Here is a 15,136-nt window from a genome sequence, read left to right on the forward strand (position 1 = left end):
TATAAGACATCATTCATGAACTCAGGTATTTAATTGTGGAATTAAAGAGATGAGACTTTTATTTCTTTCTTTTTATATGGAACAGAATGTATTTATAACTTCTAAGATCCCTTCCAGTGATATAAATCCAAAATTGTGAATCATTATTGGCACACAACAGTGGAGTTAAAAAGAGAGAAAAAACAAACAACATAGGACCTTTGGAACTTTTCACATGGCACTCAGCCAATGGAACCTAACAATTCCAAGCTAGAAGATACCTAAAGCAGGATCCTCCTGTCCAACCTACTCATTTCACACAGGCTCTCTATCTTTTGATTAGTGATTCCAGTCAATGTATGATGTGACTGTCACTATTTGCAATATTAAATCCAAGATTTAACTTTATCCTCCTCAAGTCTGCTGAAGAATGGCTTTGAACTGCATGCCAGCCCAGTGTGCCTGCCACAGTTGTTCCCCACTCCTTCAGGGTTCTGCTGTATTGCCAGAGGCTGCACTGGAGGCCGTGTTTCAGTAACACTTTCAAACTCCTCCTGCCCTGTTTCTAATTACCGCTCTTCAACTCTGTACAACACCAATGCTGTTACTTTGCTGCCTTCCCTCCTTTCTGTGCAGCATTGCTTGTCCTGCAGCTGGGGTGATGACTCACTCACTTCCTTGAACTCACCTCCTTCTTCACTTCACCTGACTTGAGAGGTCCCCAAGAGGCTCAGTCCCAGCCAAAGGATAGCACCAATCCTAACTTTACTTCAGGGAAACTCAAGGAAGTCTTGCACTCCTGCTCACACTTTAGTGGGTGGATTTGCCAGAGTTCCTAAACTCTTCACATCAGTTCTGGAACTCAGTTCTTGTTTCTTGTTTTTGTTTTGGTTGTTGGTTTTTGTATTTTTTTCATTCTCTGCTGCTCCTAAATCGATAACCTTCCTGACGCCTCTGTTGCTATAAAACTAGGGTCCTGTTAAATGTTTTATAATTTCCTCACAGGGACTGGGATCTACTGCAGAACCAATGGCAAGGTTGTCCCCAACTCCTATCTCCTTATTCTCATGCAAATCTTGGCCTTTTTTATACCACCCTGCAGCATCTTAATATAGACCCGTTTTCTTCAGTAGCCTTTTAAAAAAGGTTTGAGATCACTCACTAAAGAGGTAACAATTCAAAATTGAATATGAACCATCACAATGCTTAAAATGGATTGGATTTTTCCCATCACAGGGATTTTCATTCAGGCCATATCTTCCCTTAGGGTCAACTAAACACAGCGATTTCACTCCTCCATCTCTCTTTTCAAAATAAATCTCTTCCTCCTGTAGCTTCACTCTCAGATTCCCATGATTTCCTAAGGCATGACAGTTTAGTCTTCCACACCAGAACCACACTCCTGACATAGCTTTGTGTATCTAAGAGCTCATTCATATGCTTTACTAGTATAAAAACTGTAAAAGTTTAGTTTATTCTGTGAAGAAGAAGAACAGAATTGAATTATTAGGCAGCGTTTCCATACATCACTCTCATTGTAGTTTGCTAGGCTCTTACTCATTATACTAACTTGTCCAAATGAATATCGAATCATTAACCAAAACAGGTTACTTACACCTAATCAGGAACAGAGACTAGTGAAACATCTAATAGTTGTTACACTCAGCATTTCTTTGTTTTTCTTCTAGAAGATGGTGAAAATAGGGGCATGCTGTATATCTTTCTTCTGTACTTATATAATAATAAAGTCAAAGAAACTTTTTTTTTTTTAAATTAGTTTGCTAGGGTTGCCATAACAGAACAATACTGAGTGGGAAGCTTAAACAATAGAAATTTATGTCTTCAAAGTCCTGGAGGCTATAAGTTCAAGATGAAGGTACTGGCAGGGGTGATTTCTTTCCAGGCCTCTCTCCTGGCCTTGTAGATGACCATGTTTTCTTCATGTCTTCATATGGTCCCCCCCATATCTGTCTGTATCCTAATCTCTTTTTATTAGGACACCAGTCATGGTCAATTGGGAAATGCCCCAATGCCCTCATTTCAATTTAATTGCCTCTTTAAAGACTTTCCCCACATACAATCATACTCTGAGGGACTAAGGTTTAGTCAACATATTAATTTTGGAAAGACAACTCAACCAAGAATACCTCTTGACTGAATTTCACATGGATTCCATGGTCAAATAATATTGAGAAATCTTAGTCTGACTCTAAATAGGGCCACCATACCACCTGGTAAGTGCCTATTGTCTTACATAATTATTCAGAGCAACGCCTTTTACTGTCAAAAGAGTCTTCGTTGGTCTGTGTATTATACAGTTACTATAATGCGAGTTTCTTGATTTTGTCTAGTTGTCCCTACTGTAGCCAAAGCTATCCCAGGAACATGAGATATCACTCTGAATAAGGTTACTGAATATTAAACTAGGCTCTGCTTACTCGGTTTAACATTTACTAATGATACTAAAGTTTTCTTGGAATTTTGAAATGACAGAGACTTTCAAAGAGATACCACGGTAACAACTTAAGTGTGTTTGTGGAGCAGGTGAAAAATTTCAATGAGATGTATTCTGGAAATAATTGCCTAAAGCACATTATCTTTGTAGCCTATTGCTTGAAAATGTGCATATCTGTATTATCATAAAAACTGTCACTTTATCATTTTTTTCCAAGATAAAATTGCATTTTCTATTCTGTCACTGAAATGGAAAAATCACCCAAGGGACTGGTTAGAGAAGGCTGTTTAAGAGTTTTGTTCAAATTTGTGTTTAAAAAACACAGATTTTTGAACATGGTTAGCAATGAACTGGAACAGATCATGCTGGGGAAAAGATTAGTTGGGATACACCGATTTTCCAGACTCTAGACTACACCAAAAATTCAATTATAAATCTAATTACAACTTTAATTGTTAAACAATCAACCAGATTATTTTTTGTTGCTGGCTGTTTTATTTCCTGCTGACTCATAAGCAGTTGCACCTGCAGGTGTAAACATTGCCATCACCATGTGACCTAATCAGCCCTGCCCTTTCCTACTTTCTGTATTATTTTTTACATATCTTAAGCTACAAAATCTGCAACAGCTGAGACACAAACCATACATTTCTATGTAGGGGCATAAAAGTGGAGAAGGATTTGTTGCAGGAAGGGGAATGGCAGATGCCTCAGGCCAGCAATCCCACAGTAGGTTTGACTGTGTAGTAGTAATTCCAGATATTCCTCAAAAATGACTCCGTGGTTAGATACATTTGGGAGATTTTACAGACTATAGTGCTTTTAGAGACTTGAAAACACATTACAATAGTAATAGCTCTAATAGTTTTATAGTAAAGAAATCTGTAGTGTAGCTTAGTTGGATTCTCCATTTCCTTAACAAATTTACCACAGATACTTCTGTAAATGTTAGCAAATAATGGCCTGAGGAATTAAAGAGAAAGGAAGGGGAAAAAAAGAAGAAAGAAGATTAAGAAAGGCTTTCAGGAGTCCCTGTACCCAAAAGGAAGCAGTGAGGTGTTCAATAATCATATGAAGGGGTATGCATGTATATAAGTCACAATCTTTGTAAATATATAGGTGGTGTCACTGCTCATTACTCAAGTGTCAGGGAAAGAAAGTTAATTACCTGACGTGTTTCCAGCAGACAGAGCTCTTTTCACATTTAAAAGAGCTACCAAAGCCTTGCTTTGAATTTATTTAAAAAATAGTCCACATTTATACTCCTGAACTCTAACACTTAGATGATTTGCTCTCAAAAAACATAATATTCCAGAGATTCAATTCTTTTAATTCTCACTGAAATATTTAGAACTGAGTGGCTGTTGATAGCCGAATAAAAGTGCAACACAATTTCTCATACAAGATACATCTCTCAAATGAAATGGTATGGTACTGAAATTTACAATGCTAGTAGTTTGAAGTAAATGCAGTAACACTTTAAAGTGGCATTACAAGATTTATTTTTACATACTTAAAATTCAAAAACTCTTCAGAGAATTCTAAAAATAGAAAATGTTTACTTTAGGAGCACTCATCTATGTTTTGGTTCAACACTAAACCATAAAAGAATCCATGAAGCATACCTAACATGTGGTTCTTAGAGTCTGCTTTGTAAATACAGTTTTCAAGTGGTAAAAAATACAAACAATTCTCAATTATCAAGATTACGTTCAGATACTATCTCATGGATGATCTATAACCACCAAATTTTGTGAAATATCACACTGTTTTAGACATTTATTTATTCTGCAGCACTCGTCATTCCAATAGAATTTTGCTTGATGATAGAAATTCTCTGTAGGGCCATATTGGCTATTAAACACTTGAAATATAACTAGTATGGCTACATTTTAAATTTTATTTCATTTTAATTAATTTAAAGTTAAACAGCCATAGATGGCTAGCGGCTACCGTATTGGACAGCACAGCTCTAGCCTTTCTAACTCATGACTAAGAATGGAATTAAAGTCAAATTTCTATGGTAGATTTGGTGAGATTTTGTCCAGATGTTCCACTGTGATGTCCCACCCTGTCAGGAGAGAGCCTGTTGTTTCACCTGCTGTGAGTTCTGTCAGCAGACAGCCTCCAGCTGTTAAGATTTTCAGGGTTTGCCTTAGTCATCCAGTCTTCACACAATGGCACATCATTCTAGGGAAGGCACACTTCCGATGACTTATTGCAGAAGGGGCATAGACACCGGGCCATTTGGACCACCAGTGAACAAGTCAGATAGGTCGTATGTTCAGGTGTGGTTTGACTGTTCCAGTAACACAAAGTGGAACACAAAGGGAGTTCCATTTCTCCCTTTGTCCAATCCTGCTTGTGCTCCCTGTTTTCCACAGGTGTTGATCACTAATAAAACCCTTGCAAACCAAACTCTCTCTCAGTACCTGCTTCTGGAGAATGTGATCATTGTCATTCTCTAAGAACTGATATGGAGTGACTTATAGAATAACTTTCAAGTGGGGGGAAAAAAAACCTCCAACAAAGTATGAATGCAAATTTATAGTATGCTGCATTTTATGTAAAATGAAAGTATAAATAACCCATGTTGCTACAAAATGACATGATTTCATTTCTTTGATGGCTGAATAGTATTCCATTGTGCATATATACCACATTTTATTTATCCAAGCACCTTGAAGATAAGCTATCTTGCTTACAGCCACCACCTGGGGCCGAAGCACATGCTCCCTAGCCACCTACCTGTAGCTACTATTACTAAAAGAAGCCCCACCTTCACCAGAAATAGGGCTGCAACACAGCTGCTGCTGCCCCATTCACCTTTGATGGGTGGAACTGGAGGTCAGTATGTTATGTGAAATAAACTAGGCATAGAAATACAAAGATGCATGTTCTTACTCATATGTGGAAGCTAAAAAATAGTTTATATCATGGAGATAGAGAGTAGAATGATAGATACCAGAGGCTGTGGGTAGAGGTGTGGTGGGCACTGGAGGGATGAAGAGAGATTTGTCAGAACTCCTCTTGGTGATCTGAGATCAGATTCACCCAACTTGCCGCCACCACCACAGCTGACATCTACCTGTACACATCTGCAGACCAGAGGACTGGCCCATTGCAGCTACCACCAGTACCAGCACAAAGAGAGGTTTATCCTGCCACTGCTACTGCCATTGTCCACACCATGCCCACTGCCTGGGGTAAAGACATATATAGAATGAAAGTAAAGGGATATATTATTACATATTGATAAAGGGGTCAAGAAAATGTAACAATTGTAAACATACATGCACCCAATACCAGAATGCCCAGCTACATAAAGCATGTATCATTAGATCTAAAGGGAGAAATAGACCCCAGTACAATAATAGTTGGGGACTTCAACACCTCACTCTCAGCAAACAGATAATCTAGACAGAAAATGAACAAACATTGAATTTAAACTGCTCTTTAAAACAAGTGGACCTAACAGACATTGACAGAACATTTCATCCAACAGCTACAGAAAACACATTTTTCTCATCAGCATTTTGAAAATTTTCCATTACAGACTAAATGTTAAGGCACAAAACAAGTCTCAACAAATTCAGAAAAATCAAAATTATAGCCACGTATGGTGACTCACACCTACAATCTCAGCATTTGGGGAGGCCAAGTGGGAAGATTGCTAGAGTCCAGGAGTTTGAGACTAGTCTGGGCAACATAGTGAGACCTTGTCTCTACAAATAATAAGAATATTAGCCAGCCAAGGTGGCAAATCCCTTTGGTCTCAGGTACTTGGGAGGCTGAGGTGGGAGGATCACTCATGCCTTCAAGGTTGAACTGCAGTGTGTCTGTTTTTATAACAATACCATATTGTTTTGTTTACTATATGCTTGTAATAGACTTTGAAATCAGGTACTGTAATGTCTCCAGGTTTCTTCTTTTTGTTCAGGATTGCGTTGGCTATTTGGGCTCTTTTTTGGTTCCCTTCAAATGTTATAACTGTTTTTTCTAATTCTATTAAAAAAATGACATTGATAGGAATTGCATTGAATCTGTAGATTGATTAGGGCAGTTTGGTCATTTTAAGAATACTAATTATTCTGGTCCAGAGCACGAGATGTCTTTCTATTTGTTTGTGTTCTCTTCAGTTTCTTTCATCAGTATTTTGTAGTTTTCTTTGTTGAGGTCTTTAATTTCCTTGGTTAAATTTATTCTTAGGTATTTTTCGAAGCTATCATAAATGGGATTGCCTTTTTGATATTACCTCAGCTCGTTTGTTACTTGTTTATAGAAAGGCTACTGATTTTGTATGTTGATTTTGTATCCTGCAACTCTACTGAATTTATCAGATCTAAGATTTTTGAGTTTTATTAGCTATAAGAACATGTCATCTGTGAAGAGGGACAATTTGACTTCTTGTTTCCAATTTGAATGTCTTTTTATTTCTTTCTTTTGCCTGACTGCTCTGGCTAGGACTTCCGGTACTATGTTGAATAGGAGTGGTGAAAGTGGACGTCCATGTCTTTTTCCAGTTCTTACAAGAAAGGCTGTTAGCTTTTCCCCATTTCATGTGGTATTAAGTATGGGTTTGTCACATACAGTCTTTATTATATTGAGGTATGTTCCTTTTTAACCGAGTTTGTTCAGAATTTTTATCATGAGGAGTGTTGAATTTACCAAATGCTTTCTGTATCCATTGAGGCAGTCATGGTTTTGTCTTTCATTCTATCAATGTTTATTGATTTGCATATGTTGTATCATCTTTCTGATGTGCTGTTGAATTTGGTTTGCAAGTATTTGGTTGAGGATTTTTTGTGTCTATGTTCACCAGGGATATCGATCTGTAATTTTGTTCTTGTTGCATTTTTGCCTGGTTTTGGTATAAAGGTAAGGCTGGCATGATGAATGAGATATGGAAAATTTCTTCCTCTTCAATTTTTTGGACTAGTTTGAGGAGAATTGGTGTTAATTCTTCTGTGAAAGGTTAGTAGAATTCAGCAGTGAAGCCATCCCACCCCAGGTTTTTTTGTTGTTGTTGGAAGACTTTTTATTACTGATTCAAATTTATTACTTGTTATTGGTATGTCAAGGTTTTCTATTTCTTCCTGATTCAATCTTTGTAGATTGTATGTGAGCAAAATTTATCCATTTTCTCTCGGGATTCCAGATTGTTAGTGTATAGTTGTTCCTAATAGCCCCCCTGATCTTTTGTATTTATGTGGTTTCAGTTGTAATGTCTTTTTTCATTTCTGATGTTGTTTATTTGGGTCTTCTCTCATTTTTCTTTGTTGTTCTAATTAGTGGTTTATCTATTTTGTTTATCTTTTCAAAAAGCCAACTTTCTGTTTATTGTTGTTTTGTATTTTTTCAACTCTAGTTCCTTTAGATCTACTCTGATATTTATTATTTATTTCATTCTATTAAGTATAGATCTGTCTTGTTCTTGCTTTTTTAGTTCATTGAGATGGATCATTAGATTGCTTACTTGAAATCTTTGTATTTTTTTGATATAGGTGTTTTTGCTATGAAATTTCCTCTTAGCACTGCTTTTGCTGTATCTCATAGATTTTGGTATGTTGTGTTTCAATTTTCATTTGTTTTAATATTTTTTCCCTCCATAACCTGATGGTCATTGAAGAGCATGTTGTTAATTTCCATGTATTTTTATAGCTTCCAAAATTCCTCTTGTTACTGATTTCTAGTTTTATTCCATTGTGATCTGATGAGATACTTGATATGATTTCATTTTTTTCTTAAGACAGAGTCTAGGTCTGTAACCAAGGCTGGGGTGAAGTAATGTGATCATGACTCACTACAGTTCAACCTTCAAGGCTCAAGTGATCCTCCCACCTCAGCCTCCCAAGTAGCTGAGACCAAAGGCATCTGCAAAATGAAGCCAGCTACTACTGTCTTGTTGAAGCAGCCACACAAGGTAAAAAATAAAAAGTGCTACACAATTTTTAAACTAATCATATTGTTGTTTCAATAGCTTCTATATTCATTACGAGAGAAATATTGGTAAATCTTTTTTTTTTTGCAGTGATTTTATCATTCTCAGAATTCATCATAGATTTTTGTGGAAACTTTAGTTCTTAAACAAAACAAACTGATTGTCTCTATTGATTGAGTACATGTTTAATTTAAAGTAAAGTGCCCCCAATACAATAATAAGTAAAAAACATTCTAAATGATGAATTTAGTATATGGCACACTGATTTTTTTATGAACAATAACCACTCAAAAATGTTCTCTGTAGACTATAATCCTAGACATTCAAACAATCAATTGTAAATTTCCCTCTGGGGAGGCAAGAGAACTTATGTCACCCAAATTATTTTTCAAAACAAAATTTAGACTTTCTAAAGGAGCAGTTTGAATTTAAACAATCTCTTCAACACGTTATGAATAAACTTTCAGAAAAATTTTGCTGCTTAACAATGAGCCACTCCACAAGTGGTTCTAAGAATCAAGTTGAATAATATTACATGTAAATCTGAAGCCTGCACAGCACGTACGAGAACCACCAGGCACTTACAGTGAAATAGTAAGAATTCAGACACTATTTTCCCCAACCAAGTGACAAGGCATTTCATGCTGTGAATATCTAACACTTTGCTTTGACAACTAGGCACATACTTATATTTTCTGGCATTCTAGTCAGGAAATGGTTCAACATTGTCTCAGTTGATTTAGTGCCAACTCAAGTCAGTCTTTCGGTATTTGTCCAGGCAACTGGACCAGGAACACCTGGTGATGACTTGTCACAAATTACAGTGATACTCTTTATTCTTTGAATAGTTTTGTTTGGCAGGGGTGATGTTGAACAGACAGTAGATAAACAACACAGAGATCCACTGAATTGTAACACTGGGAATATTAAATAAACTGTTTCATTTGATACATTTCAGTAGAATAGAACCACTGAAAAGACTTTTCTCTCCAGAATTTAAAACAAATAAAAAGGAAAAAAAAAAGATTGTAGCAGAAAACCAGAGAAAGGGACATAGATACAAAGCTTTAAATCAGGATGGATTTCTGAAAATGGTATATAATGAAATTCAAGTCTAAGTCAAGACAAACAATTAACCGGTAGTAAACAGATTACCAGTTACCTGGAGGTGTTAGTAAAATTAAAATCAACACTGTAGCCAACACAGAATTCAGAAGATAAATTATTAAAGAAAGTATATGGAAGAAAGGATTTGTTATTTCTAACACTATTTTCAGTTCTTCAGATTTCAGACAATCTTACCACTTAGAAATTCGGAAAGGGTTTTCTTTTCCGTGTTTCAACATAGACCAAAGGGAATACTCCTTAAAGATACATATTTCTTACTTTCTTATTTTTTATGCTTACCTCGTATCTTTCTGATTTTCTGTTTGTTTTGGGTCTTACCCCACGTAGCTTATTTATGATTTTAGGCCAAATACAACTCCAACTGCAACCTATCACTGGGATTATAATTATGACTAGATATGTAAATATCAGTTGCCCCATTTACCTGAGTCTTTGGTTAAAATGCAGGATTCTTGTGCTTCTAAATTGAGAATTGATATTTGCTCTATAAACACTAAAGTCTCTTAGAATTCCAGAAATATATGGTCCTAGGAAATCAGATTTGTTTGGATCATAGTTTAGTGTAGTTGAAATGCTTATAGCAAGTTGGTGAAACCAGTCATAGGGGGTCAGAATATGCCACCCGCAAATATGTCACTTTAGCATAAAGATTACTTTGAGCTGAAGATAACTGAGAAACAGAAGATGCTCCCAGTGCCTTACAAAACCCTCTCTGCCTCCCCTGCAATTTACAAAAAGTCAGGGTTAGACTTTTAATGGAGACTCTTATTAACCCAGAGGGGCAGAGGAAAGGAACTATGTAACAAACCTTACTCAAACAAAACTTTTATCTTTATTAATTTCCACCCATATATTTATCTTCCTATAGTTCGCTACCCCTGAAAGGCTAAATCTCTTTTCCTTTGTCTTGTTACTTCTCTATATATTTATTCTAAATATCTTTATATTTTCTTAAGATATTATATAAGAGCTAAGTTCTAACAACCCTGAGTTACCCATCATTGAATTTCTCCTACATGTATGCGTGCTGGATTTTAATTTATGTAAATTTTACCTTGAAAAATACTGATGTTGTCGGGATGTGAGGGAATGTACAGATAAAAAACAAAAATGATAGAAAGGTAGACAGTCAATAAAGCTGGATGAGGCATATGGAATGTTCATTAAATGACTGTGTTTACTTTGTTTATATTGAAAACCAAACAAACAAAGTTAAAAACTACCTCCTTGTATTTTGGGTTGTTCTAAATTACTTCTTTACAGCTTATCACCCTTAAATTGGTGAATAAAACAAAGTTCTTAAATTGAAAAAAGTTACTTTTAGATTAGTCCCTCTAATAACCATTTCCTATGATTTGGATGTGGACCCCACAGGTCATGTGTTGGAAACACATGAAACACATGTTCAACCATGTTGAAAGGTGCGAGCTTTTAGAGGCGATTGGATCAAAAAGTGTTCTCACGCATGTATTAATGTTGTTATCATGAGAGTAGGCTTGTTATTTTGAGGGGCATGCTATAAAAGTGAGTTTGGCCCTTTCTTGCTCTCATGGATGCTCACTCTCTCACCATTCTGCCTTCCACCACTGGATGAACTGATTAAAGCCCTTGCCAGATGTGAGCCCCTAGACCTTGGACGGACCAGCCTCCTGAACTGTAAGAAACAAATATCTGCTTTTAAAAAATTACTCAGTTTCAGGTACTCCATGATAGCAACACAGAATGGACTAAGAAAATTGAAACCAGAAGTGTGGTTTTTGCTATAACAAATTCCTAGAAACATGGAAGCAGCTTTGGAAATGGATAATGGGTAGAGGCTGGAAGAACTTAAAAGGAACAGGCCAGAAAAAGCCTAAATCGTTGTAAGCAAATCTAGGATTATTAACAGCAATTCTGGTGAGGTCTTTAAAAAAAAGACAAGAGCTGTAGGGAAGCCTGTATCTTCCTAGATATTACTTAAATGGTCATGACCAGAATGTTAATAGAAAGATGGACAGTAACGGCCATTCTGATAAAGTCTCAGGCAGAAATGAGGAACAATGTACTGGAAACTGAAGTAAATAAAGGACATCGTTGTTATAAAGTGACAACGGATTTGACTGAATTGTGTCCATGACCTAGGGCTTTATGGAAGGTAGAATTTAAAAACAATAAACTAAGTTATCTGGCAGAAGAATATATCTAAGCAGCAAAGTGTTCAAGGTGCTACGTGGCTTCTTTTGACTGTTTACAGTAAAATGAAAGAAGTGAAAAATGTTTTTAAATGGAATTTTTAATTAAAAGAGAAGTAGAACAGAAAAATTTGGAAAATTGCAACCTTGTCATGTAAAGAATGAAAAAGTATGTTTACGAGAAGAAAGTAAGGGTGCTGCTGTTTGATAAGGACATTAGCATGGATAAAAAGAAGCCAGACGCTATTTGTTAAGGTGATGGCAGAATAAAACCATTTCAGAGATTCTATACATACTAAACTTGCAACCATTTTAGGAAGTTTAGATTATTTTAGAATAAAAAGTAGAAAAAAAGCATGTTGAAACTTCTTACAACTCTGACCAACACTTGCTACCCATGACTGAATTCTGCATTTATGAAATGACCGGGGGCAAGAAAATGCTGAGTAATGGTGCCAACTGAACAACTTATCAGCTTAAGATAGAGCACTCATACAGAGCCTCTCTCTGGTAGCACTGCAGCCCATTGACTTGCCACAGTGAGTTAACTGCCAAACGCAGCTTCCTGAAGCTGAGCAATTACAATGCAGAACAGTGAGTGTATTTGCAAATGAGAGAGCTGACTGGTGTTTTGGGTGATGTCTAGAAATTGTACATAGATGCCTACTAATTCTAATTTAAAATTGTAATGCTAAGACATGGGACTGCACAAAGTACAGATCAGGGAGATCTCAGAGTAATTTTACATGGATTATTAAAGGAATACTTTTGTAGCATATAGAAGAAAAATCAATAATCAGTAGATGCAACAAAATTCATAGGTTATAATTCTCATATGTGATTCAATTTGCTTCCTTCTTGGAAAAAGGTGCTAATTAATTGGTAAAGTTAACAATGAGAGAATAGGCAGCTGGATTTGAGTAAGAGAACTAGTAAATTCTTTTGTGATCTTTTTGGGGGAAAAATATTGGCAGAACACATTAATAATTACATACTTTTTGGATCAGTTTAATTACTGACTGAAGGGTCATGGTTAATGGGTCAGTATCACCCTGGAAGAAGATTCAAAGCGCTTTTTCCTCAGCCAAGTTGAATGAACAGAATATTCGCCAATGACACATTGGACAGAAATTCAATGATGCGGTGAGCATCTGCCAAAATCACAGTTGTTTTCTCTCTTCCACATGATCCTTACTAGCATGAACACAGCTATCTAGGAAAAAGAAAGATATTTGCTGCAAAGTAGCCATCTCTATACTTCCAGTGATGGCCAAAACAATGAGGTCCCTTCTCTTAAGACAGTCAGAAAAGCATATTAAATCCATTCTCTCTAGCATCTTTTCTTACTACTTTACTCACCTAACTTGATCATGGGTACCTCTAGACCCAGGACTGAAAGTTATTACAGCTGCACCAAAGCAGCAGACATTTCATGCTCCTGGGTATTTGTACACGCCATTGGCTTACCTGGAGTGCCTACCACCCCTGGTGTTAATTTGTCTTATCAGTCAATCCACAATAAAACATAAAATACATTTCTATCTGTTCATACTGTAATTTGTTGAGATAAAAATACATTATAGTATAAATCCAGTTTATTCCAACAAATTGATAGTCTATAATTTTGAGAATATGAAAAATAAATTGCTTTTTTTAAAAATAAGATGGGATGATAAGAATTATTTGACATCACTATTCCCGATAGGTAGCATTTACTTATAAATTGCAAACTTGTAATGCTAACTTACAAGTATAATAATGATGAACAACAAACTTACCAACACTTGGGTAACCAGGCGTAGAAGGGTCTCCTCCCGGATTCAGTGACACCATGAAGGTATCATGGCTAGGATTCACAGTCTTTGGCAAATCACAAGGATCAATATACAGAAGAACACCTCCAAATCCAGCCTTTTCCAATAAGGAAAGCTAAAAGAGGGAAGCAAGCTATTAAAAATATTATCATGCACAGTAAAAGTTCATATTGTGCCATTTTGCCCATGTGGCTATGATAAGATTACTCTTTTTCCTGTTTTTTTTTTTTTTTCTTTTAAAATAAGCAGATATTTCAGGTTTCTATCAAGCCCAGAAGATTTTTCTACTGGCCTTTTCCCCCCCTCTTTTCTATTTATCCTGTTTTCTCTATCTCTACCAGCATTGCTATAATGTCTATATTTTATTTCAATTGTCTATTCATGGAATTCCTCACTGTCTGATTCTTTACTAAGTGGATTTTAACTTTCTACTTTTTTGGATTAATAGAGGATCTACCACACACAAGGTTCTTCTTTTAAAAGGAGAGTTGTTGTGACCATTATGCCTTTCCCTAAAGCAGAAATCACCTGAAGTATTGTAACATATTTTTTTCCAGGGTTGAGCCTGTCACACCAGTCATTAAAATGTTGAAATACTGTCACACTGTTTAGAAAATAGCCACTGTCGTGAACCTCCTGACAGCTCCCGGTATACTAGTCATCTTGGTCTCTGCCTGGAGGTACCAGCCAGATCTCCCAGATACAGCAACTGAAAAATTTACATGTAACCTTATGGGGGTCTCCTTATGAAAGATCAGCCCTTGTCCTGCCCCTGTCATTAAATGTTTTGAAAATAGACCCTGTCATTTGAGACATATTTAATGTAAAGATTCCTCTCTGTTCTTTGGTAAGTACACAATAGATAAGTATGACGGAACGGACGAACTTGACAATATACCGAGTTTCTTTTTGTTTTAACTCTTTAAATTGATTTTTTTGTAAAGATCTTATTCATTTTAGTCATGTTAGTATGATCTACCTGATACGAAAGCAATAATCATGATTTGCTAATTCTATTAGTTTTTCATGAGAGAGGAAAAGTAATTAGAGAACATAGAGATAATAAAGAGAATATGACTAAAGGTCATATTCAATACAGGCAGTCACTGCTCATTGTGTGACTTTAGTTAACACCCATACTTCACTCCCCAGTTACTGCTTATGTTGCTTATTGACTTTTGCAGTGGAGTAAGCAAGGCAGCACCCACTCGCTGAGGACAGGGATTGTGCTTATCTTGTCTATCATTGTACACCTTGCACTTAGCAGGTTTTCAAGAGTATTGCTAAATGAGAGAATGAATGAGACAGATGCAGGCTAGGCACAACAACTATTTTTATTTTTATTTTTATTTTTTGAAACACAGTCTCGCTCTGTCCCCCACGCTGGATTGCTGTGGTGCAATCTTGACTCACCACAACCTCCACCTCCCAAGTTGAAGTCATTCTCCTGCCTCAGACTCCCAAGTAGCTGGGATTACAGGCGTGCACTACCATGCATGGCTAATTTTTGTATTGTTAGTAGATACAGGCTTTCACCATGTTGGCCAGGCTGGTCTCAAATTCCTGACCCCAAATGATACTCCCGCCTCAGCCTCCCAAAGGGCCGGGATTACAGGTGTGACAACCGCGCCCTGCCCAGCAATTCTTA

General features: G+C 36.5%; 1 protein-coding gene across 1 annotated transcript in view; it reads right to left on the reverse strand.

Annotated features, from left to right (window-relative positions):
• NAALADL2 (N-acetylated alpha-linked acidic dipeptidase like 2) overlaps window positions 1–15,136 on the reverse strand; it is a 971,471-nt gene that overhangs the window by 483,159 nt on the left and 473,176 nt on the right. Inside the window, exon 5 of the mRNA XM_025377768.1 lies at window positions 13,453–13,603. Within this exon, the coding sequence (XP_025233553.1) occupies window positions 13,453–13,603 (151 nt within the window). The remainder of the gene's footprint in view (window positions 1–13,452; window positions 13,604–15,136) is intronic.

Source organism: Theropithecus gelada, chromosome 2 (assembly GCF_003255815.1).
Source record: "Theropithecus gelada isolate Dixy chromosome 2, Tgel_1.0, whole genome shotgun sequence".
In the NCBI taxonomy this organism is placed as follows: domain Eukaryota; kingdom Metazoa; phylum Chordata; class Mammalia; order Primates; family Cercopithecidae; genus Theropithecus; species Theropithecus gelada.